At 42.4% G+C, this 24,926-nt stretch overlaps 1 protein-coding gene across 1 annotated transcript in view; it reads right to left on the bottom strand.

Annotated features, from left to right (window-relative positions):
• LARGE1 (LARGE xylosyl- and glucuronyltransferase 1) overlaps window positions 1-24,926 on the bottom strand; it is a 515,590-nt gene that overhangs the window by 61,610 nt on the left and 429,054 nt on the right. Inside the window, exons 9-10 of the mRNA XM_060245549.1 lie at window positions 22,171-22,296; window positions 3,553-3,708 (exon numbers count right to left, since the gene is read on the bottom strand). Coding sequence (XP_060101532.1) covers window positions 3,553-3,708; window positions 22,171-22,296 — 282 coding nt within the window. The remainder of the gene's footprint in view (window positions 1-3,552; window positions 3,709-22,170; window positions 22,297-24,926) is intronic.

Below are 24,926 nucleotides of genomic sequence, written 5' to 3'. Positions count from 1 at the left end.
ATCTTGTAAGCAATGAAAGCCACCACTCAGCGAGCTTTCAAACTATCATAGGTAAGGCAGCTTAAATCCCAGTCTACTCTTTTTCATGTGTGGTGAATGGCTGGTCCACTGGGCAAATGCAACATGACATTTTTTTTCTCCCAAGACCAGCCCAGCCCAGCAGTTTCTTTGGAGGAAATAATGTCCTCACCAGCAGCTGCCACATCTGCTAATGCCATGTAGCTGATTATCTATTCTACTCCAAGCACATGCACCTACTTGGAGATCAGAAAGACTGTAAGTTGTGTTTACTTTGGAAGCATGCCACCTTCCTCCCCTCTGTGCTCCCATCTAAAGGCCTTAGCAGATATGCATGGGAGTTTTGTGCTGGGTGCTCCCAGAAATTTTTAAAACGTAATTTTTTAGGGATGCAGTGTTGGCCACTAGCTTAGAGAACTTTAAAAAAAGGATTAGGTGCATCAATAGACATTGATGGCTTTAGCCATGATGGCTAGGCATTTAGAGGCAATGTACTGAATGATGAGGAGCAGTGATGGGGAGAGTCCTTTGGCTTCTCTGACTCTGTTGTGGGTCCTCTGAGACTTCTGGTTGGTCACTATGAAATGAAGGATGCTAGACCAGTTTGACCATCGGTCTAATCAAGTTGGACATTTCTCACATTCTAAAGAGAGTGGTCTGCTGCTGTCCAAATATACCAAAACACAGTTGAGAGTGCTATAGTTGAGAGGGCTTTGAGTTAAAAGAGCTGGAACTCTCCCCTTATTGTCAGACCAAATGAGACATCCAAAAGCCTTGTAAACAGACCTCTAGAACATTTGTTTCAAAGTAATCTTCAAAGGTAGCCCTTTGCACAATCTAATCTTGATGGCTGTGACCCAGTCTCACTGTTACCAGGACATGAAAAAAATGCACCCAGTGTATTTCTCTCATGTCTCCAGCTGGGACATGAAATTTAGATTGAGAAATGCACTTTGTGCCACTAAAGTTTTCAAAGGATGGGCTGGATCTAACAGCTCCCCCAAGAGAGTAACCAAACTGATCATTAAGGGTAACAGATTGCATGTGACCTCCCAAGTTAGTGGAAATAACTACCAACAGAATTTCTGTTTAGTATGGATTATTTCTGTTTATTCCTAACCAGTCTTCAATTGATTTTACACACCCATTGAACACATCATTTGGCTTGAAATTGGGTGCAAGAATGATTTTCACCAGCTCCATACCCCTAGATGACTTCAGATTCCTCCCTAAGCTATTTGTGGAGTCCTCCAGTCCATCAGGAGCAGCATTTGTAGGGGGTGGAATCCAGGTGCAATCCAAATTATTTTTCTCTTGAATCAGATGAAAAGGAAAAGAATCAAACTTTTCCTATGCTGTGACATTCTGAAATTGTGTTTTTTTTCTGTCCCTGCTCTACATCATTGGCTGCTACCAGTGGGGAAACACACAGTGTTATGACAATGTGACAAATGCGTGCTACATCTTATGGAGTGCAACAGGAAAGGAACTGACATATGGATGCTGGTTTTGGCAACATGTTGTTCATCACACGTAGCTCTGCTTTCTGTCTACTTTCCCTCTTGGAGCTGATAAGACCTTCAACAAGCAACTTTTGTAAACCACTATGTATAGTCAAACATGCTATGTAGATGAGGATGTACTTTGGGGTGTCTGCACTCCTTTTTGCAGAAGGGGCACTTCAAAATTTCTTCCTACCTAGTTGCTGATGGTTCCAAAACTTCTCTTTTGCCTATATTGCAGAGACAGCCTTTGAAATGTATTGTGTATCAAATCCTCCTTCCAACATTTTAAACAAAATGGATACTGCATACACAAATAACACACCTATATATATAAATAGCCTTGCATTTAATTGAAAAGGACCACTTTATCTGACACATTTGAATTGCAAGTTTTGTTCTAGTTGCTCTGAACACTGCTATTGTGTTTTGTAGGGACACGGAAGGAAGAAGAGCTCTGCATATAGCTATTACTGACGGAAACTACCTGTAATTTCACACAATCTCACACAATAATTGCACCTTCAAATGCTACCCCATTATATGCCTCGCAATATATATGCAAAAATACTAAGACATGTTACTTGCAAAAATGTGTCTAGCAACTTCCATCTCTTTTTCATTTCAAAATCACAGCCTATTGTGGCTGGAAAACACTTAACAAGTCTTATCCATTTCCCACTCTGCTCATTCCTTCTCAGATAATATTGAAGACTCTTTCTTAGTATACTTATATTTACTTGGAATTTACTTTTTCTGAAACTGTATGTGTGTGTATATGCATACACACTAACCTCTCTCTCTCTTTCTCCTGGGCAGAGGCTTACTCAAGGTAGCTCACAAAGTAAAGACAGGTACAATCAAATCAATAAAAGAATGTAAAACTATCAAGATTAAAACAATGCCATAAAAACAATGTGAAACAATGTAAAATGTCCATAAAACAACTCTTGGGCTAGAAGTAGACATTTAAAACACATTTTAAAGGCAGAACATTCCAATTAAAAGCCTAGCAGAGAGATAACCTAGAAAATTTTTGGCCTGGTGCCTTAACATCAGTGAAGCAGGTATCTGTTGTGGGAGAGTGCAACCAAAAGGTGAGGTGCCACCTCTGAAAAGGCCCTTTCTGGTCACCACCTGTCTGAAGGCAGGAGAACTGAAATCAGAGCTTGGCCACGGGGAGAGGATCTTAACAGGTGCACTGGTCAACATCAGATGAAATGGTTCTTCAGGTACATTGGCCCTAAGCTGTTTAGGGTTTTATGGATAAGGTTCAACAGTCTGAATTGTCCTTTGAAATGAGGAGCCAGTGCAGATATTTGAGTACAGGGGACCATAAGATCCCTGTATCCAGCTGCATTTTGGGCCTACTGAAATTTCTGGACAATTTTCAAAGACTGCCCCACATGAAATGTATTACAGTAATCTCACTTGGATCTGAGCAGAACATGGATCCCTGTGGTCAAATCATGGTTTTCAAGAAACGATCATAGCGGATAAATTGCGCTATGTGCCATGGGGAAAACTTTAACCTTCAACTGTAGGCCTACACCACCCTGAACTGCAAACCTGTTCATTTACGGAGGCTGCAGGACCAACTGACTCCTCAGCCCTTAAATGGATCTGTTATTGACTAACTGCAGCTTAGTCTTGTCTGGACTGAACTTCAGTTTGTGGGTCCTTTGCTACCTGGTTATTATATCCACACATTTGTTCCGGACATCCACAGACCCATCTGAGAAACAGAGCTGGGTATCATCTGCATGTTCGGGGCACCCAATTCCAAATTCCTGCAGGATCTTCTTCTACTGGTTTCATATACATAATAGGGTGGGAATCAATCCCATCTGCACAATGGACAATCTTACCCTCCTAGCTAGTAGCTGGAAGAGGAATCTTCTGAAAGGGAAAGTAATATATGAATGGATGAATCTGCAATTTTTTAAAATCAGAGCGAAAACTCTCCACCAGAATTGGGTAGGGCTGTGTCAAAACAAATCTTCAGCGTTAAACTATGTTCTTCCAAACTTACATTTTCACTGTTGACATCAGCCTCACTGGGGCAGCCAAAGAGTTCACGCCTCAACAAGTTCCCGTCATACTCTAGGAAAGTCAGGTAGAGGTTGCGGAAAAACTCCACATGCTTGTTCTTGACTCGCAGCTTTTTGGGTGAGTTCCAATGGATCACCTAGTAGAGAAAACAAAAATGGAACATACCCAGTCACCCAAATCCAGTCATATTCCTGTAATCTTATCCTTCCTTAGCCCCTGCTTTTGCAATATTTTCCCTTCCTCTTTTCTTAGTACTGGAACACTAAGGAGGATTTAATTGGGAAGGAACCATTTAGAAACCTTTCCTTACAATGAGCTGGAGAAAACTGATCAGATTCAAATTGAACAATTATGTAGGATAGACTGTGCTTCTTCTTCTTGCTTTCAGTGCCAAGGATTTCTGTGCAATTTGAAGGCTTGCACTAAACTGTGCATGGCTTGTTAGCATCAACAGCTTGCAGGGCCTCCTCCAAGTTTTTTGTAGGGTGGGTGGGCAGAGAGTTTCCAGCCCCCCTTGCTGCTCACCCCCAGGCCCTCCTTTCACAGCCTCTTTCTTCCTCACCCATCCACATGCCTCCCACTTACCTGTGTGTCCTTCCTCTGCCAACTTGCAAGCCTTCCCACTGCCAGTGCTCACAGCCATCTACACTGCCCCAGTGGCACTAGCAATGTGAGTATCTAGGGGTGTTTTCGCACTCACGTTTTACTGGCGCCACGACCCTCCTGACGCCGGCGAATCTGCATGGATTTCGCAACAGAAGCGCCGGCGCTCCCAGAAGCGCCGGCGCTTTCCGTCGCTAAGCCAGCGCAAACGTTTTCCTGCATCTTTGCGATTTCCGTTTGCGCTGGCTTAGCGACGGAAGTAGCCGGCGCTTCTGGGAGCGCCGGAGCTTCTGGTGCGAAATTCATGCAGATTCGCCGGCGTCAGGATGGTCGTGGCGCCAGTAAAACGTGAGTGCGAAAACGGCCTAGGAGTATGAGTGACAGAACTCCACCAAGTGTGGGGGGGACAGTAGTATGCCCTGCCAGAAGCTGGGGTCATCTTCTTCAATCCCTATCACAATGCAGGAAATTCACAAGTAACCCACCCCACTTCACACACACAGTGACCCCTTAACAGCTTGTATTTGTTTTCTTTGTTACAGGCTAGTCCACTGAAAAAGCTGATGTATGATCAGTCCTGGCCTGACCTGGATAGCCCAAGCTGGTCAGATCTTGTCAGATCTTAGAAACTAAGCAGGGTCGGCCATGGCCAGTATTTGAATAGGAGACCACCAAGGAATACCAGAGTCATGATAAAGAGGCAGGCAATGGCACACCACCTCTGAACCTCTCTTGTCTTGAAAGCCCCACCAGAGGCCACCATGAGTCACATGACTTGATGGGAAAAAATCAGTCTCCCCCCTTGTCCCCCTCATTCCAAATTAGCATGCTCTTTGGCAATGTAAATAGGGGAAGCAACAGGATGAGATTTAAGGCCCCGAGGAAGACTGCAATGAGGATTGAAAAGTGAAAGACTGGAACACATTTATTTAACAGAAGTCACATTCTAGGCATTAAAAGTATTTCTGTTTCAAGAATTTACTTTTGTGAACTCAAAAGAGGTCTGAATATGTGCATACTATGGAAAGGGAAGAAAGAGGATGTGGCAGAATATGCCTGCTCCAGCATAAAAGCTCTGTTTCTGTCTTGCCCTCATTGGGGTTCCAAACTCCACTGGAAGGGCTTTTCCTTTCTCTCTTTCAGTAGTTGCCACCATGATATAGGGGATTTCCATTGAGAGAACCAAGACTCCCAGTTCCCCTATGAAGCTCAGATGCTTTGCCTCAGTGCCCAGCTAGCCCAGCACCTGGTACCAGGGAGACAAGATTAATGCCTTGTGCACCCCTGGGGATATAGCCAGTTGCTAACTGCATGCCTTCCCCTTCTGGGACTCCCATTTAAAGTAGCTTGTCTAAAACACTAGGGGTCTACACAGTACAGAGAACCATTTCCAGAATAACAGTTTAAAATATTTATTAAAAAGAAAATGTTTGCAAACATACTTTTAGCACCATGTCAGATTGAAGCAAGGAAGAACAAAAGAAACCGGTAAAATGCAAATCTCTGCCCCTCTCTCTCTAAAACATATCCTATCTAGAGGTTAAAATTAGGACAGGGTCTTTATCTTAGGTGTCCTAGTTCTCTAAAGACCCTTCATTATCTTGAGGGTTAGTCCAGCTCTCTAGGCTAGCTGCATGGTCCAAACCGAGGCTTGACCCCAACCTCAGACATCCCAAAGGAAAGAGAGTGATTTCCTGTTCCTGTTGTAGAAAAACCCCAGCAGGAACTCATTTGCATACCCCTGATGCCAAGCCAGCCAGCCAGAACTGTGTCCCTGTACATTCCTGCTCAAAAAAAGCCTTGTCTGCTACCAGAAGAATTTATCCTCTCTTTCCCTTGATCCCAGTCACCCAAGGTCAAGGCTTCTTTTCCTGTTGTCTCCAGGAAGTCCCTTCCTCAATCTCCCTAGAATTTGACATTCCCAACTCTCTGTTCCTTGCCAGGAGAAGAGGGGATGGACAGGAGGTAGTTTGACAATTCCATTGTCTCTAGCCAGTCTCATTAGCATTTCTGAAGAGGTGCACCTAAAAAGCATTGACGGATTTCCTCCTTCTCAGCCTGTAGGGGGAAAAAACCTTTTAAAATGGCAACTTGCTGCATGCCAGCCTCCCTCCAGGAGAAAATGTTATTTCTCCACAGAGGATTTTGTTGGGAACTTTTCCAAACTGTGACTACTGGAAGCTTTTGTACATCCATTAAAGAAATTACACATAGAGGTGGTAGCGCTCTGAGTAGCAAATGCTTTCTCTCTCGCCAACTGCCAAGTGCTGAGTGAGCAGAGGCTACAGTGCTGTATCATACCTTTGTGATTTCTCCTTGGCACTTTGCAGCACTAATAGGAAACTGTCTCCTTCTTCCTTAGGCAAAGGTGGAAAAACCATTTTGAGTTTCTGGGACTGATTCAGAATGAGCCAAGTTCAAGGTATAAGTAACTGAGCTATGTAAAGAAGCTGAGTACTTTAAAATTAGCTGAATTAAAAAAAAAAGTCTGAAGAGACCTTAAGCTATGTTTATACCAGTTGACATTAAGAACAAAGACACCAGCTAAAGCAAATTCTGGTCACTGCCTTTTACTGTTGAAGGGAAGAGTCTAGTTTTAGCTGTGAAATACCAGGCCTCAGTGTTGTCCAATGAGATGTTCATGTAATAAAAGAACATAGAAAGTATTTGGTACCAATCTGAACTACATTCAAATTCTTCTATGAGATTCACCCCCAGAAAAACACTCTCTCCCCCTATCTTTTCCCCACTGAATAAAACCTTAAAGAACAGGGCATGCTAAAGCATTGCTAAAATGAAGCTACACTTCCCCTGAACCCAGTGAAGCAGAAAAATAAGTTAACCCAAGCCATAAAGCAAAGATCACCTAAACTGCTTCTAAACAACGTCAGACGGATGTAAGAAAGTGATTTTGCCTAAATGGCTCAGCATAGGAATTATTGATCATCTTAAAAAAAACCTGTATAAAATCAAACTTTTGTTTCTGGAAGAGAGGGAAAAAGTGAGAAAATTGCTATCATTTCAGGTTATAGATGTTCAAACCTGAGCATCATTTTCTGTTGAAACATCTTAAATACATCCTGGCTGACTGCCAAACTGGAATTCTGTATTATTCTGTTTGCTATTACTAACCTTTGGCTAAAACCATTTTTTAAAAATGATAAATTAATTGGTATTGTGCACTAGGATTCAATCTTGCAAAAGAAATGCATACAGTCTAACAGGGACTTTAAATTTACTAGGTCTCGATTGCTCAATCTGTGCATAAAAACCAGCTAGCAGTAAACCAGCTAGAACAAAGGAGAATGATGTTACCTAAATGAATGCTTGCATGCTACTTAGGGTTGCCAATCCCCAGGTGGGAGTAGGGGATCCCCCAGTTTGGAGGCCCACCCCCACTTCAGGGGTATCAGAAAGCAGGGGAGGGAGGGAAGTGTCTGCTGGGCATTCAATTATAATACCCTATGGAGACCGATCCCTATGGGGTATAATGGAGAATTGATCTGTGGGTATCTGGGGCTCTGGGGGGCCGTTTTTTTGAGGTAGAGGCATCAAATTTTCAGCATAGCACCCAGTGCCTCTCCTCAAAACACCCACATTTCAGAAAGTTTGGACCAGGGGGTCCAATGCTATGAGCTCCAAAAGAAGGTGTCCCTATCCTCCATTATTTTCAGAGTTCAGTTGTGCTTGTCACACCCTTGCTCCTGGCTCCACCCCCAAAGTCCCCAGATTTCCTGAGTTGGACCTGGCAACCCTAACGCTATCACAGCAAAATCTGTTTGTCCTATATCCACCCTTGAACCTATGCAGCGGATCAAGCACTGTTTTGCAAGAAGCTACCAGAAAAGAAAAGGAAAAAAAGACTGCTTTGGAACCATCTTATTTTAAGCACACAAGAGAGGATAATCTTTACCAAGTGTCTCAGGACCAATATGTTCTTTCAGTTTCTGGTCTAAATTGTGTAAAATGTAACAATTGAAAGGATTCTACCTTTCAGATTTGTGGGCGTACTTGATCTACCCTACTGCATACTTCATTTCTTCATGATGTTAAGTTGAGAAGTTACCACGTGTTCAGAAGTTTGTGGCTATGCAGGACCTGATAGTTGTGATTTGAACAAAACTGAAATATGTGCAAGTGCACTGATCTCAGAAGTGCTTGGAGTGATTTAAATGAAACTGATTAGTGTCCAGAACCCTTTTTCTTTCAAGGACAGAAAGATTTTAGCAGGAGGGGGAACAGCAGAATGAAAGATCAAGGGCTTTTACAGATGCTCAATAGTGCTAGATGCAAGGGTGATGGGATTTTTATCATTAAAAAAAGCAAACTAGATATCTGGTAGGCCAAAATGCACACAATGGACAGCAGCTTTCATAAAACAAAACATGCTTTTTCACCAGCAGTAAAACTGTACGATATGCTGCAGAAAAAAGCCTGGTAGGTCTAAAAGGATGCTCACAAAAATATTTGAGACCCCCATAAGTTTTAAATGTGGTTTGACATGCAACAGGGGGGGGGGACTATCTGAGAAGCACAAGTTCCAAATCTGCTTTGGCTCAGATTTCTGATTGTGCCATTCACTGTATCTTGATCTATATATTCTTGTATATTGCTAGCAACTTGGACTGTCAGCAGGAAAGATGGCATCCTTCCACAAATTCATTTGTGTCCCACTGCACAAATTCTTGAATTGAATCCAAGTTCTGGGAGGTGTGCATGGTAACTGCAAAGAACTCAAACGTGTTTATTTACAAATGAATGTGCTGCAGGACTGGAGCCTATTGGAAACCAATATACTTAACTGAATCCTAATTCTGTGGAAGTCAATATTACCACCCACATGCTTCAGCTTCAAGATGCACAATGTCAACTACAGCATTTCAAGTCAGACTTCCTAGAGAGAACCCAGAAACTCATAATCTCTTTCTCATATAAGTAGCCAACTAAAAATTTTGGAGAATATATTTTCCCAGACCTTGATAGTCTTCTGCACAGGTCTGAGCTATCACGTGGCAGTGATCTAAAGTGCTATCATGGAGTGCATGACCCAAAGCTTTAGTGCAAGTATGTCGTTCTTTCACTTTTAAAAAAATAGCCTTGTTTTATAAAGGCCAAAATCAAGACTAATTGGTATTTGTGTTTTTCATGTTCATTTCTTTAAAGACCAGTTACTATCTAAAGGTCACATACTACTTAATTGGAGAAAGGTGGCCTTCTAAATTCCTTTAAAAGTTTTTTTCTTTTACATTTTATCTAAGAATATGCACTTTTGTTTTGCCTGCTTTTCTTGTAAAAGGTGACTGTAAGTGGGCATAAAATATCCATTTCCAATACACTGATTTAGAGATACAGAGCATTTTTCCATTGGTAAAATGTAAAGCATTTGCATTATTCCCACACAGGATGACTTTATATCTTGTGGGTTGAATCCCGTGATCTATTTGCAAGTTAAATTTTGTCCCAGTCTTATCTTGCACAGTTGTCGGTGGTGGCTAATGGGCAGAACAACTCTTACATCTATCACCTTCATTTCTTAAAAACTAGGGAGGGGAGAATGGAATAACTTTAGCTTAACTTGGGCTATAAATCTGATAGAGTTGCTACAGCAACTAAGGCCTAGTTCCCTCTGATGCGACCAATCTGAAACTGTGTTCTTCTACTTGAGGCTGTAGCCATAGGATCATGTGATTGAATGTTCGTTCCTCTGTTAAAAACACTCCTTTGCACTGAAAATGAAATGTCTGAGATAAGGGTACTAGCTTAAGTTTCTTCAACACCGTTCCTTCTGTAGAGGTGGATTCTTTTCCATACAAGCCCCAATCTGTAGATAGTACAGTCCAGATATAGATTTATTTATTTATTTAAACATTTATATCCCTCTTTTCTCCCCAAGAGAACTCAAAGCAGCTTACAATAGCAGGGCCAAAAAAGAAAGACCCTTGTACCTCAGCAGGAAGAGTTCTTGTGTCTTTTGGGACTTATTTACACACAACACATAGCAGCTGCCTCCTCATCTTGCTATCCCACAGTCTTCCAGGAAAATATATCTTAAAAAACCGCAACTGGTTTTTGATATATATTTTCCAAGAGTGGAATGAGACTGCAAGAGTTGAAAGCAGCTCTCACACTTTCGTTGGCTTAAGGGTCCCTTTGACATGTTGCAGGGAGAAATCTAGCTGGTACATCCAGCTGCCTTGATAATACCTGCTACTGCCTGGAAGTCACTTATCTGTGGCACAATAACTCAGCATAAATACCACACAACCATGTGGATAGGTGCGGCCCACCTCATAAAACCCCACCTAATAGCCACTGAACTGGAAGGGAGAATAATGATCTTTTTGGGAAAAACTCATGAAACTGACCCTGCCATGCAATTCCATTAGTGACATACACACAGGAGCCAATGGAAATTGTACTTGGGGGAGGAAAGCTGCAGTGACTAGTGATGCCACATCTGCTAGACTCCCCATTGCCATCTGGAACTGGAAACTGTTCAAGGACAATCATTAAGCAATTGCTTTCAAAATCCCTGGCTCCAAATACCACTATAATCAGAATGACACTCTCTTTTCCAGTGGCTTGGGACCAACTCTATGCCTCTTGACAGACTCCCCAGAACTAGGAAAATATAATTAATTTTTGAATTAATCTTGGTATTTGAAACATAAAAAACATAAAGTTTCATACATACTTAAGCACATGGCCACCTACCAATGAACAACCTGGGACTTTCAAAATAGAAGCTGATGCTATTCTAGTTCTTCAGTAGTCATTACTATTCACAGAAGAGACTCAGCCTTTGGGGGAGGAGAATTAAAATACAATTGCATGTTCTCATAGTGAAGCAGAGTGCACTGTGTTCATAATTTATATTTATGACAGACTATGAAACAGAAGCCAAATTAGAATTACAAGCAAGGCTGTGGATCAATGTTTCAAAAAGAAGGAACATTACAGAGCTTCAGAATTACATCCCCAAGCACACTATGGAATTGAGACATTCTGAAGCTAAGGACATCAGCTGTTTCCTCTGCAGCTAGGAGCTCCATAAGGGACATCTGGCAAGTACAGTTGTACAGAAGGAGATGATGTTATTCATTAACAGAGAGCGAAAAGGACAGTGCCAAAAGTGAAAATGCTTACTCATGCACAGGGAATTAAGTTCGCTTCCATTTTAAAAGTTGCCTAGTCTGCGTGTCATAAGGACTGATATCTAAACTAATCTTCATTAATTTCAACAAGCTTACTTTGAAGTGAATGATTAGGATACCAATTCATCTTCTCTTGGAGCACATGGTTCCTCCCACACGTTCTCAGCTTTCTTTGAAATTATTCATTTTAACTTCAATACTGTGAATTCCACATCAAACGTTCCATGTCTATTCCTTCTCTTCTTTTTCTTTTGTTGCAAATTTCCCAACACTTATCAACTCAGTAAGCCCTGCAGGAATGAGGATCTATGAGACCAGCACACTTTAGTGATTAAGAGAATCTTCCAGCTGCCATGAACTCACTAGTCTCTAGTAGTGCATTCCTACCTGTTATCCATATTAGTAAATTGTGTAACTCAGGACTAAAGGACTACGGAGATTGCGTATATCAGGTACCCTGAATACTTAGTAAAACGCCCCCTCCTGCACAGTATTTACTCAAATGCAAGACTAGAAGTTGTTAGGACCCTGCCCCCTCCTCCAGCTCAGACCCCCTTAGTTAGTGGGATCCTCCTCTCTTTTAGTGGGGTCTCCCCCTTTTACAGCCTAAGTGTCTAGGGCAGGGTTCTCAAACTTTTCTTTCTCGTGACTCGGTTATTTTTACACTTCTCCTTTGTGGCCCACTGAAATCTGGAGGTGAAGCCAGGAGACTTTGGGGGTGGAGCCGGGAGACAGGAATTATGTCATTTCCTGTGGTGTCAAGGATCAGGTGATGTCACTTCTGGGGCACACTGAACCAAAACTCCACCTTTTCCTGTGATGTCACTTCCAGGGCACTCCCCCAAACCTGCCTCTTCTTTGGAAGTAAATTCATTTTCAGAAAAATCTCTCTGAAATTCATGCTGAGCCAAAATGGGGATGGAAAGTGGGCAGTCCTCTCTTTTCACTCCCACACCTGCATGCACCTATCTGTGTATTCTTCTCCAGCTTGCAAGCACTCCTAATGCCCATGTTCAATTGCCTGCACCACCTACACATCCCTTCCTCAATAGCACTGGCCAGTGTATGCAGTTGGGAGTGCTGTTGCCATTGCCATCAGGAAAGCCAGCACTGTGTACCACCCACACTGGGCCCTGGCAGTTGCTCTACCTCAAAATATGCTGACACATTTAGTAGGCCCTTCCTTCAGCTGCTACTACTGGAACCCTGTCTCAAGCTACAACCAAGCTTGCTTGGTTTCAAGAAAAACTTTTGACAGCTATTTTTCATACTTTTCTTTGGTTGAAACACTGGGAAATTGCTGTGAAAGGTAGCAGAGTATTGTACTGCAATTAATGAATTAATTTCAAGTTATATGAAGTTCATACAAGCTTTTCTGCAGTTATCCCAAAAAGGATATTTATGAGGGTCTTGTAGCTTTTTACTGGCTGTGTTTCCCATGCCTTTAAAAGCAACCTGTTGTGCAGATACTTAGCCAGTGAACTACTTTTCATCCTTTTTAATATCTACAGGAGAAGTTTAATTTTGGTGTCAGACAGCTGTTAAAAGCAGGATCAATAAAATGGTGCCAAGTTTATAGTACCATCTCTTCCAGTGCTGTTGAGATATACTGCAGTAATCTCCAATAATCTCTTTCTGCCCCACACCTCTTACTCTCACTCACTCACACAGAAATCTCATAAAAGGCCACCTGGCTACAACTGGGGGTGCCAACTTTTCATTGGCAGAGCTCCTATGTCTGCAACAACAGTATGATGAACAGAAAAGTTTCATCCAGCAAAAATGGAAGGAAAGAAAGAAAGAGAAAGGGAAAGAATGAAATGGAAGGAAAGGAAAGGAAAAGAAAGACATGGAAAGAATGAACATAAATGTAAGAGGAGCCATGTTGGATCAGGCCAGTGGACTATCCAGTCCAAATTTCCTTCATACAATGTCCAAAAAGCACCAGAATGTCCACTAGTGGGGCCAGGGCACTAGAAGCTGTCCCACTTTTGCTTCCCACCCCCAGGACCAAGAATACAGACAGAGCATCACTTGCAGGGAAAGGAAGAAAGAAGGGGGCGGCCAAAGACAAAAAAAGCCTTCCTCACCATCAGATGACCCCAATCAGCAAAAATTCTGCCCAGGGGTCATTTGGTAAAAAAACCCAGCTACTGAAAAGCCCATTCGCCGCCCCTCTCAGTTGAAAAAAACACACACACCCTTCTTTGCCTCCCAAGGAAATCTCCCCAAAAGAACACACACATGAAAGCTCATACCTTGAAGAACACTTAATGGGTTTAAAGTGCCAATGGATGCCAGTTTTTCTCTCAAGCACTAGGAGCGGGGGAGAAGGAAGGAGAGGCAGCCCAGCTCCTTTCTGCACAACACAGAGACGGGGCAGGGCTAGCTTTGCTGGGGGCAAGGCTAGCTTTGGCTTTTCTTGTGACCCGGTAGTGAGGCTTCCGTGTCCCGGTACCGGGTCACGATCCTGCAAATGGGAAACACTGGTCTAGGGGACATGAAACATAAGGAGTCTCATAAAGGCACCTGGGTACAGCCATGACACTGGAAAATCCCTGGGAAGAAGGTAAAGGTGACTGTGCAAGCACCAGTAATTTCCAACTCTGGGGTGACATTACTTTCACAACATTTTCACGGCAGTCTTTTCCAGGATGGTTTGCCATTGCCTTCCCCAGTCATCTACACTTTCCCCCCAGCAAGCTGGGTACTCATTTTACCATCCTCGGAAGTATGGAAGGCTGAGTCAATCTTGAGCCGGCTACCTGAAACCCAGTTTCCGCCGGGATCGAACTCAGGTTGTGAGCAGAGCTTAGGACTGCAATACTGCAGCTTTACCACTCTGTGCCACGGGCGTTGACATTACAAGCCGATTAAATGCAATCTCCCCCAACTCAGGGTTTCAAAAAGATTTCCCAATAGGACTTCAATTCATTCTCGCGGCGCTCTAGGAGGGGAAATAGCTCTCCCAACCTTCGACGGTGCACTATTGAAACCAGTGCGCCAGGTAAAGAGTTTGGGCGTTTTACTGGAGCCTTCATTATCAATGGAGGCCCAGATAGCAGCCACTGCCAAGTCAGCATTTTCCCACCTGAAGCGGGCGAGGCAGTTGGCCCCCTTTCTGGAACGCCGCGACCTCGCAACAGTGATCCATGCAACGGTCACCTCAAGATTGGACTACTGTAATGCCCTCTACTTGGGGCTACCTCTGTGCCGGACCTGGAAGTTGCAGCTGGTGCAGAACGCGTCGACCAGGCTACTATTGGGGCTCTCGAAATGGGAGCACATACGGCCGGGGCTGCGCGAACTGCACTGGCTGCCAATTACCTACCGAGTCCAGTACAAAGTGTTGGTTATTACCTTTAAAGCCCTATATGGCTGAGGACCAGCCTACCTAAGGGACCGTCTCTCCCCATATGAACCCCAGAGGGCACTGAGGTCAATGGGTAAAAATAAAGTGACCATCCCTGGGCCGAGAGAGGTCAAACTTCAAAACACCAGAACACGGGCCTTTTCAGCCGTGGCTCCGGCACTGTGGAACCAACTTCCGGAGGAAGTGCGGGCCCTGCGGAACCTTGACCAGTTCCGCAGGGCCTGCAAGACCGCCCTTTTCAGACAAGCCTATGCTGATATCGACTGCTGAGTTGCTAAGAATAAAGAACCGCCATCTATAATACGATCACGGAACTATCTAAACTGGCAGAACCAGCGCCAAACAATTTTATTGCTGCCAGATATATTTAATGTAATTTGAATTATGTATCCTAACTTAATTAACTGGTTTTTATGTTTAATTTCTTTTTAATTGTTAAATTTAAAGTTTTATCTATTTATGTTAATCGTGCGAAATGTTGTTAGCCGCCCTGAGCTGCCTAGGCGGGGAGGGCGGGATATAAATAAAATCTATTATTATTATTATTATTCTCAATAAGAAAATGACTTTTCAGCACTGGAACAGAGGTGTTTGCCCTGCCCAAGGAAGTTGTTATTACATTACCCAATGTCCAGTTCTCTTTTTCCTTTTTTTACTCAATCAAGAAGGCCACTCATCACTAATTTATGCTCAATCCTGTTTCTGAAGCTATCTTGACTCACTCCAAGATTTGTATCAATGCAGATCTGGCTCATTTCAACTTAATTAAGGTATGTTAATCTAGTTGCCTTACCCATGCAGATTTGGCTCACAATCAAGGCATTTCTCCCATTTTTTCCTGCCATAATTCAACAGCAGTTAACTTTAAACCAGCCAATGAGATTCAAACTTTTAACTTTGACCCAATCCAAAATTGGAGCCCTGTGGTGCAGAGTGGTAAGATGCAGTACTGCAGTCCAAGCTCTGCTCACGAGTCATGACCTGAGTTTGATACTGGCAGAAGCTGGGTTTGGGTTGACTCAGCTTTCCATCCTTCTGAGGTTGGTAAAATTTCAAAGAGTACCCAGCTTGCTGGGGGGAAAGTGTAGATGGCTGGGGAAGGCAATAGCAAACCACCCCGTAAAAAGTCTGCCAATAAAACTGATGTGATGTCACCCCATGGGTCAGCAATGACTTGGTGCTTTATCTTTTTAATCCAAATCTCACTTACCCTGGGGATCTTATGTCCATAAAAAAAGTATCCCATTTTGTAGCAAATGGTTACTCAGATCCCTTGGGAAGATCTCCACTGGTTAGAACTCTAGTTTCCTGCTGAGAACCCCTGCAGCACTTCACAGGCTTTCCCCCCTTGCTAAGCCTGCTCCTTGCTCTGCTCTTTGGATCTTAGCTGTATTTCTCCCTGGACCTATTTAGATCTTAAGCCCAGGATTTCAGGTTATATGTCCCTTCCCTAAAACTTCCCAATTCTCCCTCTCACCTTTTAAAAGTGTGCCTTCATGGTACATATGTGGTTACCTAAGGAATCAGTTCTCAGGTGCCTAGTATAGGTTTTTTAAATTTTATTCATTTTATTCTATTTTGTATATAATATTTAATTTATTCTATTTTTAGCTTGCCCTTTCCATAGAACAGGCTAAGGGTGAGTTACATCATAAAAACAATTAACAGTAAAAAACTAATTTAAAATATATAAAACCTAAAATTACAGAGAACAATAGGTACTAAAATGGCAAATAAAGCTATTTGTGTTTACAATAGCTCTCTCACACTCTCTTGAGATCCACCCAGGTATATACAGACATTCAGAGTATATTCAGAGTCAACTTCCTTTCAAATAAATATGGCACTAAATTATTTTGCTTTCAGTTCTCAGTCCCCTTGTCTCTAAACTTGAGTAAAGAAAGTATTCTTTACAAGTGGGGGGACCCACAAGGATTTGCAGGAAGCGTTTCATTTTCCTCTTCCTGGAAGCCCCAATAACCTCTCCATTTCCTGTTTCTTTCTCTCCCTCCCACCTACCAGGCAACTTACCTTTATCTCTCTCTCTCCCCCCCCCCCCCCATCCAGCTTTTCCTCCATCCCTGGCCCTGGTAGCTTCTACCTGGGAAAACACTGGCCCTGTTGTGCAGAGCTGGCTGCTGTGTCAGGCCCAGTTGCGTGGTTGGGAGCGCACAAGGACTTGTAAGTACACCTCCTCCTAGCATCCCTCATATCCTAACCTTTCCCTGCCTCCTCCCTTTCCCATTGTCAGATCGCACGAGTGCAGGGACCACCAAGGGGTTAACTTTGCAAGGCAGTGCCCTGTCAGTCCAGGATCCCAAAGAGACTCCACAGGTTGCCTTCCTTCTGTCTTTCCTCGAGTCACCGAAATGCAGAAGGCAGCAGGCATGCCTGGAAATTCGCAATTATTATCAAGTCACGAGGAGCACCTGGGGTTAACAAATCAGGCAGACGGCTCACTCATAGGCTCAACAGGCCCCGGTTGTGAGCCTAGCATAAAAGAGGGAACACCAGTAGGCTCAAGTGTGGGAACAACTCATCACGATATTGTCAATCCTGTGACCGCTGCACCAGATCTTGCTACCTCTTGAACTCTGACTCTTGGACCTGTTTGACCACGCTTCTTGGACCTGCTCTAACCCTTGCTGGACTCACCTGTGCACAGCTCTTGGTCTGAACTCTTGACTCTAGTTAGTGTTTGGCTTGACTGTTCTGGCCTCTCCTGCCTGAGTCTGTCCTGACCCCAGACAGTGCCTACTTCCTTCCTACAGTTCACTAGAGCGAGGGTGGGCAACAGAGAGCACGAACAGGAATTCCCTCACCCTCAGGGTATACCTTGGAGCCCCGTGGCACAGAGTGGTAAGCTGCAGCACTGTAATCCAAGCTCTGCTCACAACCTGAGTTCGATCCTGGCAGAAGCTGGGTTCACATAGCTGGCTCAAGGGTGACTCAGCCTTCCATCCTTTTGAGATCAGTAAAATGAGTACACAGCTTGCTGGGGGTAAAGTGTAGATGACTGGGGAAGGCAATGGCAAACTACCCCATAAAAAGTCGGCCGTGAAAACGTGATGCAACATCACCCCAGAGTCGGAAATGACAGGTGCCTTTATTTTTTACCAATGTGTGCCTGGTAACCTTAGGTATACACCAAATACTGGCAACCTGAGACCCTGCATGGTGTAGTGGTTAGAGTGTCGAACTAGGATCTGGGAGATCCAGGTCTAAATCTGCACTCTGCCATAGAAGCTTGCTGGGTGACCTTGGGATAGTCATAAACTCTCAGTCTGACTCACTGGATAAAACAGAGCCAGAGGGGGGAGTGGAGAATGATGTAAGTCTCTCAGTCCCAAATTTGTGAGAAAGCTGGGGTATCAGTGAAGTAAATAAATAAAATACATCAGCATAAGGATAATAGCCATGGATCTTTACTGAATAAGTTTTCTTGCAAGAGGAAAAGCAGATGAGACGCTACAGGATATGTGACAGAGGGGGTGCAAAGTGATGGATATAGTTCAAGGCAATAAAACCAAGGTCTTTGTATAGAGTGTTCCATTACTTTTTCAGTGGTGATGATGCTTTCATTATGCTGCAAAGTTTCCAGGACACTGATAAAGCCAGTCAGCTCATCCATGAGCTCAATTGGACTAGCAAGAGGTGCACCAGGTGAAAATGTCTGAGGTGAATTTGAAATGACTTTTTTGGGTTAAGGCCTTGATATAATGCAAATATTAGCAGACAAGTTTCACTAGGTTGTTCTAGTTTGGAAAACATGTCTGAGAAAGACATGGCAACTCACATATAACTAGATTCAGGTGGGTAGCCGTGTTGGTCTGAAGCAGCAGAACAAAGTCTGAATCCAGTGACACCTTTAAGATCAACAAAGTTTATTCTGGGTATAAGCTTTTGTATGTATCTGAAGGAAGTGCGATTGCAAAAACAAAAAAGTCTAATTTAGTTACTTTGATTGTCCAAAATATGTATGTTGTACTCTTGACAACTAGCAACTTCTGTTGTTGGACTAATGCAGTGTGGTCATTGTTGTAAAAATCACCTTGTTGTACAGGATTTCTGTTACTGCAAGGTCTTTCACAAAGCACTGTAGCTGAAAATTCCAGTGATGGAAACAGCAGTGCACAATTAGAAATGTAAACTGACTTGGCACAGTCCACTGATACAAGATCTTGTGCAACACCTAGCACTTTTCTTTCCTATATATTATGCAAACAAAGATACAATAAGCTATATTTAGTTTAAGAAGCTACTGCAATCTTTTCCTCAGTTTGGCTTGCACAACAGGACTGGTACAAACAAAAAATTTGCATTGGATCTGACCTGATACACACACTACATTATAACACTGGGGACATTGGGGAGGGACGGTGGCTCAGTGGTAGAGCATCTGCTTGGGAAGCAGAAGGTCCCAGGTTCAATCCCTGGCATCTCCAAAAAAGGGTCCAGGCAAATAGGTGTGAAAAATCTCAGCTTGAGACCCTGGAGAGCCGCTGCCAGTCTGAGAAGACAATACTGACTTTGATGGACCAAGGGTCTGTTTCAGTATAAGGCAGCTTCATATGTTCATATGTTCAACACTGACCAATTTCACATGTAGACCTTTAATCCTGGTTTAGCCCTGTCCCCAAGCTGACATTCTACACTAAAATCATAGAATCAGAATAACAGAGTTGGTTTCTCTGATTCTAGTGTAGAATGTCAGTTTGGGGACAGGGCTAAACCAGGATTAAAGATCAAGTGCGAAATTGGTCACTGTATTGTGTTGTGCATTTCCAGGTCTCTGCAACCTGATGCTGCGTAGAAGGGCTGGAGAAACTCAAGGTGTGATGACATCCCGACAAAGGTACATATACCGAAGCATTATGCAGACACTAATTTGATACAGTGCATAATTTTTGCTGGCAATGCCATATTGAATGCAGTTTCTAGCTCTACTATGAGAAGCTGGTGGGGGTGGGGAAAAGTTCACTTGTTTGTTCAAAAAACAGCATATGTCAAAGGAATGGGGGCTGTCCACAGTGAGTGAGCAGTGTCAGAAGAATGAGAATATCTCCTTGCTCTACTGGGCTGGGCAACATAAGCAAGTTTGAAAAGAACACTTTGGCTACTGATACTAAGCACTGGCTGATGAGGAAGGGAACCTCTGGAAGTCAATGCAAGCAGAATCAGACTTGAATATGTGTGACTGGTAATAAGGCAACATATGAATCATCCTTCTGATGTCTGGGATGGAACACAGAGATCATTTCCCAAGGTATGGCAAAAGGCTATGCAAATCTTTGGACAGAAGATTTCTTCAGGGAGAAAAAGTATTTTATTTCTACTAGAATAAAGTTAGACTCCAGTGGCGCTTTTAAGACCAACAAAGTTTTATCCAAGGTATGAGTTTTTGTGTGCATTCACACTTTTTCAGATATAATGAAATCTGAAAATGTGTGCATCTACATGAAAGCTCATGCCTTAAATAAAATTTTGTTGATCTTATTATGGTGCCACTGGACTCTTTATTCTTTATTCTATTGCTTCAGACCAGCATGGCTATCCACCTGGATTTAATTCTACTAGTTTCACTTTGGTAGTTGATAACTGAAAATTAGGCATTATAATTATTCACTTTTTCCTTCTAGTTGTAATCAAATAAATACCACATTCAACAAAACTGTGTTCAAACAGAGCATTTTGAATTAAAGGCTCAGGATAGCTTTACTTGATTTTAAAATGATTTAGCAAAACCAACTCCCCACAACCCTCTGAATGTAAAAGCATCACTCTTTGTTAAACTAGTGGAATGAGATTAAGCAGTAAATTAGAGGTGAGAATAGTCCAAACGAATCACAGTTTGCTATTTATATGAATTATGTACATTCACTTTCATAAAACATGCTGGGTACAAAATGACTGTGTACCTGAGCCATGTGCTTCTACTGCCAACTACTGCAGATGGAAATCCTGCAAGTACATGAGGGCACTTTCCATTTCACTGAAGACAGAGAAGAGCTCTGTTTGCACACAGGGGTCATATCATTGCCTAACAAGACAATGTTTCCATCACTGAGTTTGTGAACAGAGCAGCAGAGCAATACCTACATAGTTGAACAGCAGCCAACTATGAAGACTCCCTAAGTTTGAAGCATAATTGTTTTGTGTAATGATGACAAATCCCCAAATCCTTGGGACTTTGAGACCGGATGGAATTAAATTGGTGCCATTTCAGCTCTGTGGGAATACTGCGGCTTCATCTGATTTGAGGAACGCTAAGGCCCGGGTCCAGCTTAGCTTTGAATTTAAAATCTCCTTCTGTGTTTCCTTCTTCCCACACCATCCTCCTTAATCCTGTAACACCAACATATACAATTCATCTTTTTCTCTTCCACCCCCTGGAGACTTTTGCTACACTATTCTTCACTCCAGTATTATTCAGTATAAAATAGAGAATGTGCTAAATATATTGCATCATGCCATTTATTTTAAATGTCACTGGAACAGCCCAATTTCCAAGGTTTTTTTGTTTTTTTAAAAAAACTGATTCTGTGCTAAATATGTCAGCTACATATTTTCCCCTCAAAAGACCACACAGACACACAATGGAAAGTGTCAGTTGTATTGACAGGTTGAAGTTTTTACAAACTGCAAGTTGGGCAGATCAAAGAGTGAGAAGGCAATGATCAATTCAATGGACTCTAGAAGAAGGCAATGATCAATTCAGCTTAAAATGGTGAACACAACAGGCAACATGGCTTAAGCATGAACAAATTCAGGCTGTGGCAATCTCTTTCAAAAATGGTTCAAAAGCTGGCTTCTGTCATGCACCTAGACCTTTCTGGCACAAACTCTGCAGTTGCATTTTACTCTGATGATTTGCTGTCTTTTGTGCTCTCTGCATAGATATGCCATTAGTGCATAATACAAACAGCAAAGTGTTTGTCCCTTCCCCACTGTGTACTAAAGGAACACATGGAGGGGGAAATTGTTATGTTGTATGGAAAGAGGCTACATATATAAGGAAGGAAACAGATCACCCCATGAAAGGATATTCAGTAAAGTAAGAATGTTCTGAAGTATGCTAGGAGGCATTTTTACTCTTATGAACTCTAACTTAAAAGAAGAAGAGCTGCACATAGCAAATACATCAGAGAAACAAATGCTACTTAGTCACGAGTTCTTACTCTCATTGCCCGACCCTATTTCACCCACTGGAATAGCTGAGCATCTAGCCCTTTAACAGAAATAACACTGAATTCTGAAAGTGAAATCTGAACATTACAAATGGCATTGTGGAGAGATGTCCTTCACCCAGGAAATGCACCCCCAGTGTTGCATTAACTGTGACTTACACTCTATCCATGTACAGTCACAGCCGGCAGAAATGGGGGGAATGGGGGGAAAGGAACCATTCTGTGCTCCCTAACAACAAACAAGGCAAATACCATTAGTCAGCAACTTTGTTCAATTTTACCTTTAGGTCAGACACGTCACGGTAACACTGTTCAGAGCGGGTGTGGTCAGACAACTGCACATTCCAGAAACAAGGAAGCTGGTACACCAGAAAGGGATTCTGTTTGATGACTGCATTGAAGATATCCTGGTAAATAAGGGAGGGGAAAAAAAGATCTGGTGAGAATTGTCACTGTTCTGAGAAAGGCATCACATTCTAGCCCTTCAAAATCAAGGGTAAGATAGTGAGGAACTGCTAGTCTTCATCTGAACTGTAAATCAATAACAGAGTTTGACTTTCAACAAAAGTGTTGCCTCTCCAGCATCTGGCTTGTAGGTTTGAACTCAAACTTTTCTATTGATTCAAAAAGCTCACAGTTTAGTGCTCAACAAAGTCTGTGAATATAAAACAATAAGTATATATCGCTTCTCTGCCACTGTTATGAAAATCTACCTTTTGGTGTGACTGTGATTATCTAGGGTGAGGGTTCGCAACCTTTTAAAGACTGAGGGCACATCTGGAATTCTGACATGGCATGGCGGGCACAGCAACATAATGGCTGCCACAAAACGACTGCCACAGCTTAATTTTAGTAACACTGTGCAGATCATTGTGCTGTGGTAGCAGCTGCTGCCAAACCAACATTTTAAAAAATCTGCACAGTCAATCAAATCTCCAATAGTTAATCAGAAGCCTTGCTGGGCTAAAGCCTACCACTTCTCAGAAACACTTGGTGGGCATCAGAAAAGATGTTATTGGGCACTGTGGCATTTACGTGTACCACATTGGGGACCCCTGATCAAGGGAATGGGTAGGAAACATTTTCTTGTGTTCTTTCTACGGCCTTTGTTTCCAAGCGAATAACAAAACAAACCTAAACATCACCATTTATTATTTTCATCAGGGTAACAAAAAATGGACTGTAATGTCAATGAATGAACCCATTTCTTCCTTCCATTTTGATGCCTGATCCATGGCAGTCTGTCTTAGAGAGGTCAGAGGGATGGGAAAGAATCAGAATTGTGAAGCTGACACTGAAATTTTCTGATAACCAAAGTCAGACAGATCTGGTAACAGAAGGATACTGTATTGACATGTCTTTCCTTCCACATAGTTTCCTCCCGTTGCTATCAGTTGTCTAGTGAAAGTTTTCTTGGTTTTATGCAGAAGCAGCTTTCATCAACTTTTCTTTTTGCCTGAGATAGTTGTTTTCCCTGAGGCTGATATTTTCATTGCTCCATTTTCTGATATTCTGCTGTTTAGTTGCTGTGTTTTTCCTCCATTGCCAGTGGTTAGTTAATTAAGTCTATGTAGATCTCTGATTGTAGTGCACACAAATAATGAGCTTCCCTCTCTCTGGAGTTCTCAGTCTCTTTGCCCTCCTGTCTATTCTCTTGTGAATGCCAAATACCAGCCTGTAAAAGCTATATGGTGTTGTCTATTTTCTTGGAGACACAAGAATTAGGCTTACCTCTGTGCATCCTCAGTAATCTCTTGTGTGGGGCAAGCCAAAATTTCCCCCTGTACTACTAGCAAACCTGATGACTGCATTGAAGATACTCTAGTAGACAAGAAAAAATATCTTCATTCTGTGCTCTAAGGATGGCAAATAAGCCACTTCTGACCCTGTGACACTGCCTCCCTCTTCCTGTATCCAGTGTGAAATGCTGGCTGACTTCTGGAGGTCCTGTTTGTTGTAGCATGTAGCAAAGTCCTTGGATACACAAATATCTTTTCGCATTTTATGATGTACAAATACTTACATAAACAGTTTTCAAGATGCTACAGCATTCAATTTTGTTTGTGTTTCAAAAGGCTTTTCGTTTATAATTGCCCATCTCTCTAAAATTTGGCAGGGATAATCATTTGAGTGACAGGTACAATCCCTGAAAAATTCATCCAAAACTAGATGGAAAACAAAGACCTTACAGCTAGAAATGTCTTTTGCGTTTAATCGTCTATAAAATGAACAAAGCTTGAAATGAATACAAAATGAATATATATATGTGTGTGTGTGTGTGTGTGCGCACGCATATTCCTCAGTCCCCTCTCCCAATGATGAAAGCTGACCCTCAGGTTATAAAACTGTGCTACCCAAGCTGTGCTTCTTCTCTTGGAAGAAGTCATACAACAGCATATGGATCAGAAGTGTCAGAGGAAAATGTTAACATAGGTGTGAGAGAAGTCCAGGGAACATTTGTGCAAATGTCATGTAGTGCTGGGAAATGGATGGTGGGCTAGAAAGACACAGGAAGAAGAAAGAGGGAAGCACAGAGTTTGTATCTAATCAGCTAATATATTTATGGATCCATAGCAAGTCACCACCCTGGAAATACATTGTATGGTAATATATTGCCATAGCTATCAGTCAGTCAAATATGTCTGTCACTTCTGCCTTTGTCACTCCTCCTTTTGTAATTTTCTGGATAAATATGGGGGAAGATTTTCTTCCTTTCTCTTGCATCTAAAGAAGTGAGCTGTGATTCACAAATGCTCATTCTGTTTTTAAGGTTCTGTTTTGTTTTGCTACAACAGATTAACATGGCTACCTTTGGAATTTTCCTCTGGAATTATTGCTTCTGCCTGCAAATCAGAATAGCCTTCAGTATCAGATTATCCTTTTCATAGCTCATAGTTAAACTGAATCCATGAAGTAACACTGTTACCACCTCAGCCAACTTTTTATTGAGGAATATTGATATTTTCTTAGCTCAAAATGGTAGGCCTAACAGTACAACACAAGCATTGAAATGGACCACAATGCAACAAAGGTATTA

This window comes from Heteronotia binoei, chromosome 8, assembly GCF_032191835.1.
Source record: "Heteronotia binoei isolate CCM8104 ecotype False Entrance Well chromosome 8, APGP_CSIRO_Hbin_v1, whole genome shotgun sequence".
Classification (NCBI taxonomy): domain Eukaryota; kingdom Metazoa; phylum Chordata; class Lepidosauria; order Squamata; family Gekkonidae; genus Heteronotia; species Heteronotia binoei.
The sequence above is the reverse complement of the archived record's forward strand: the minus strand, read 5'-3'. Positions and strand labels throughout refer to the sequence as shown.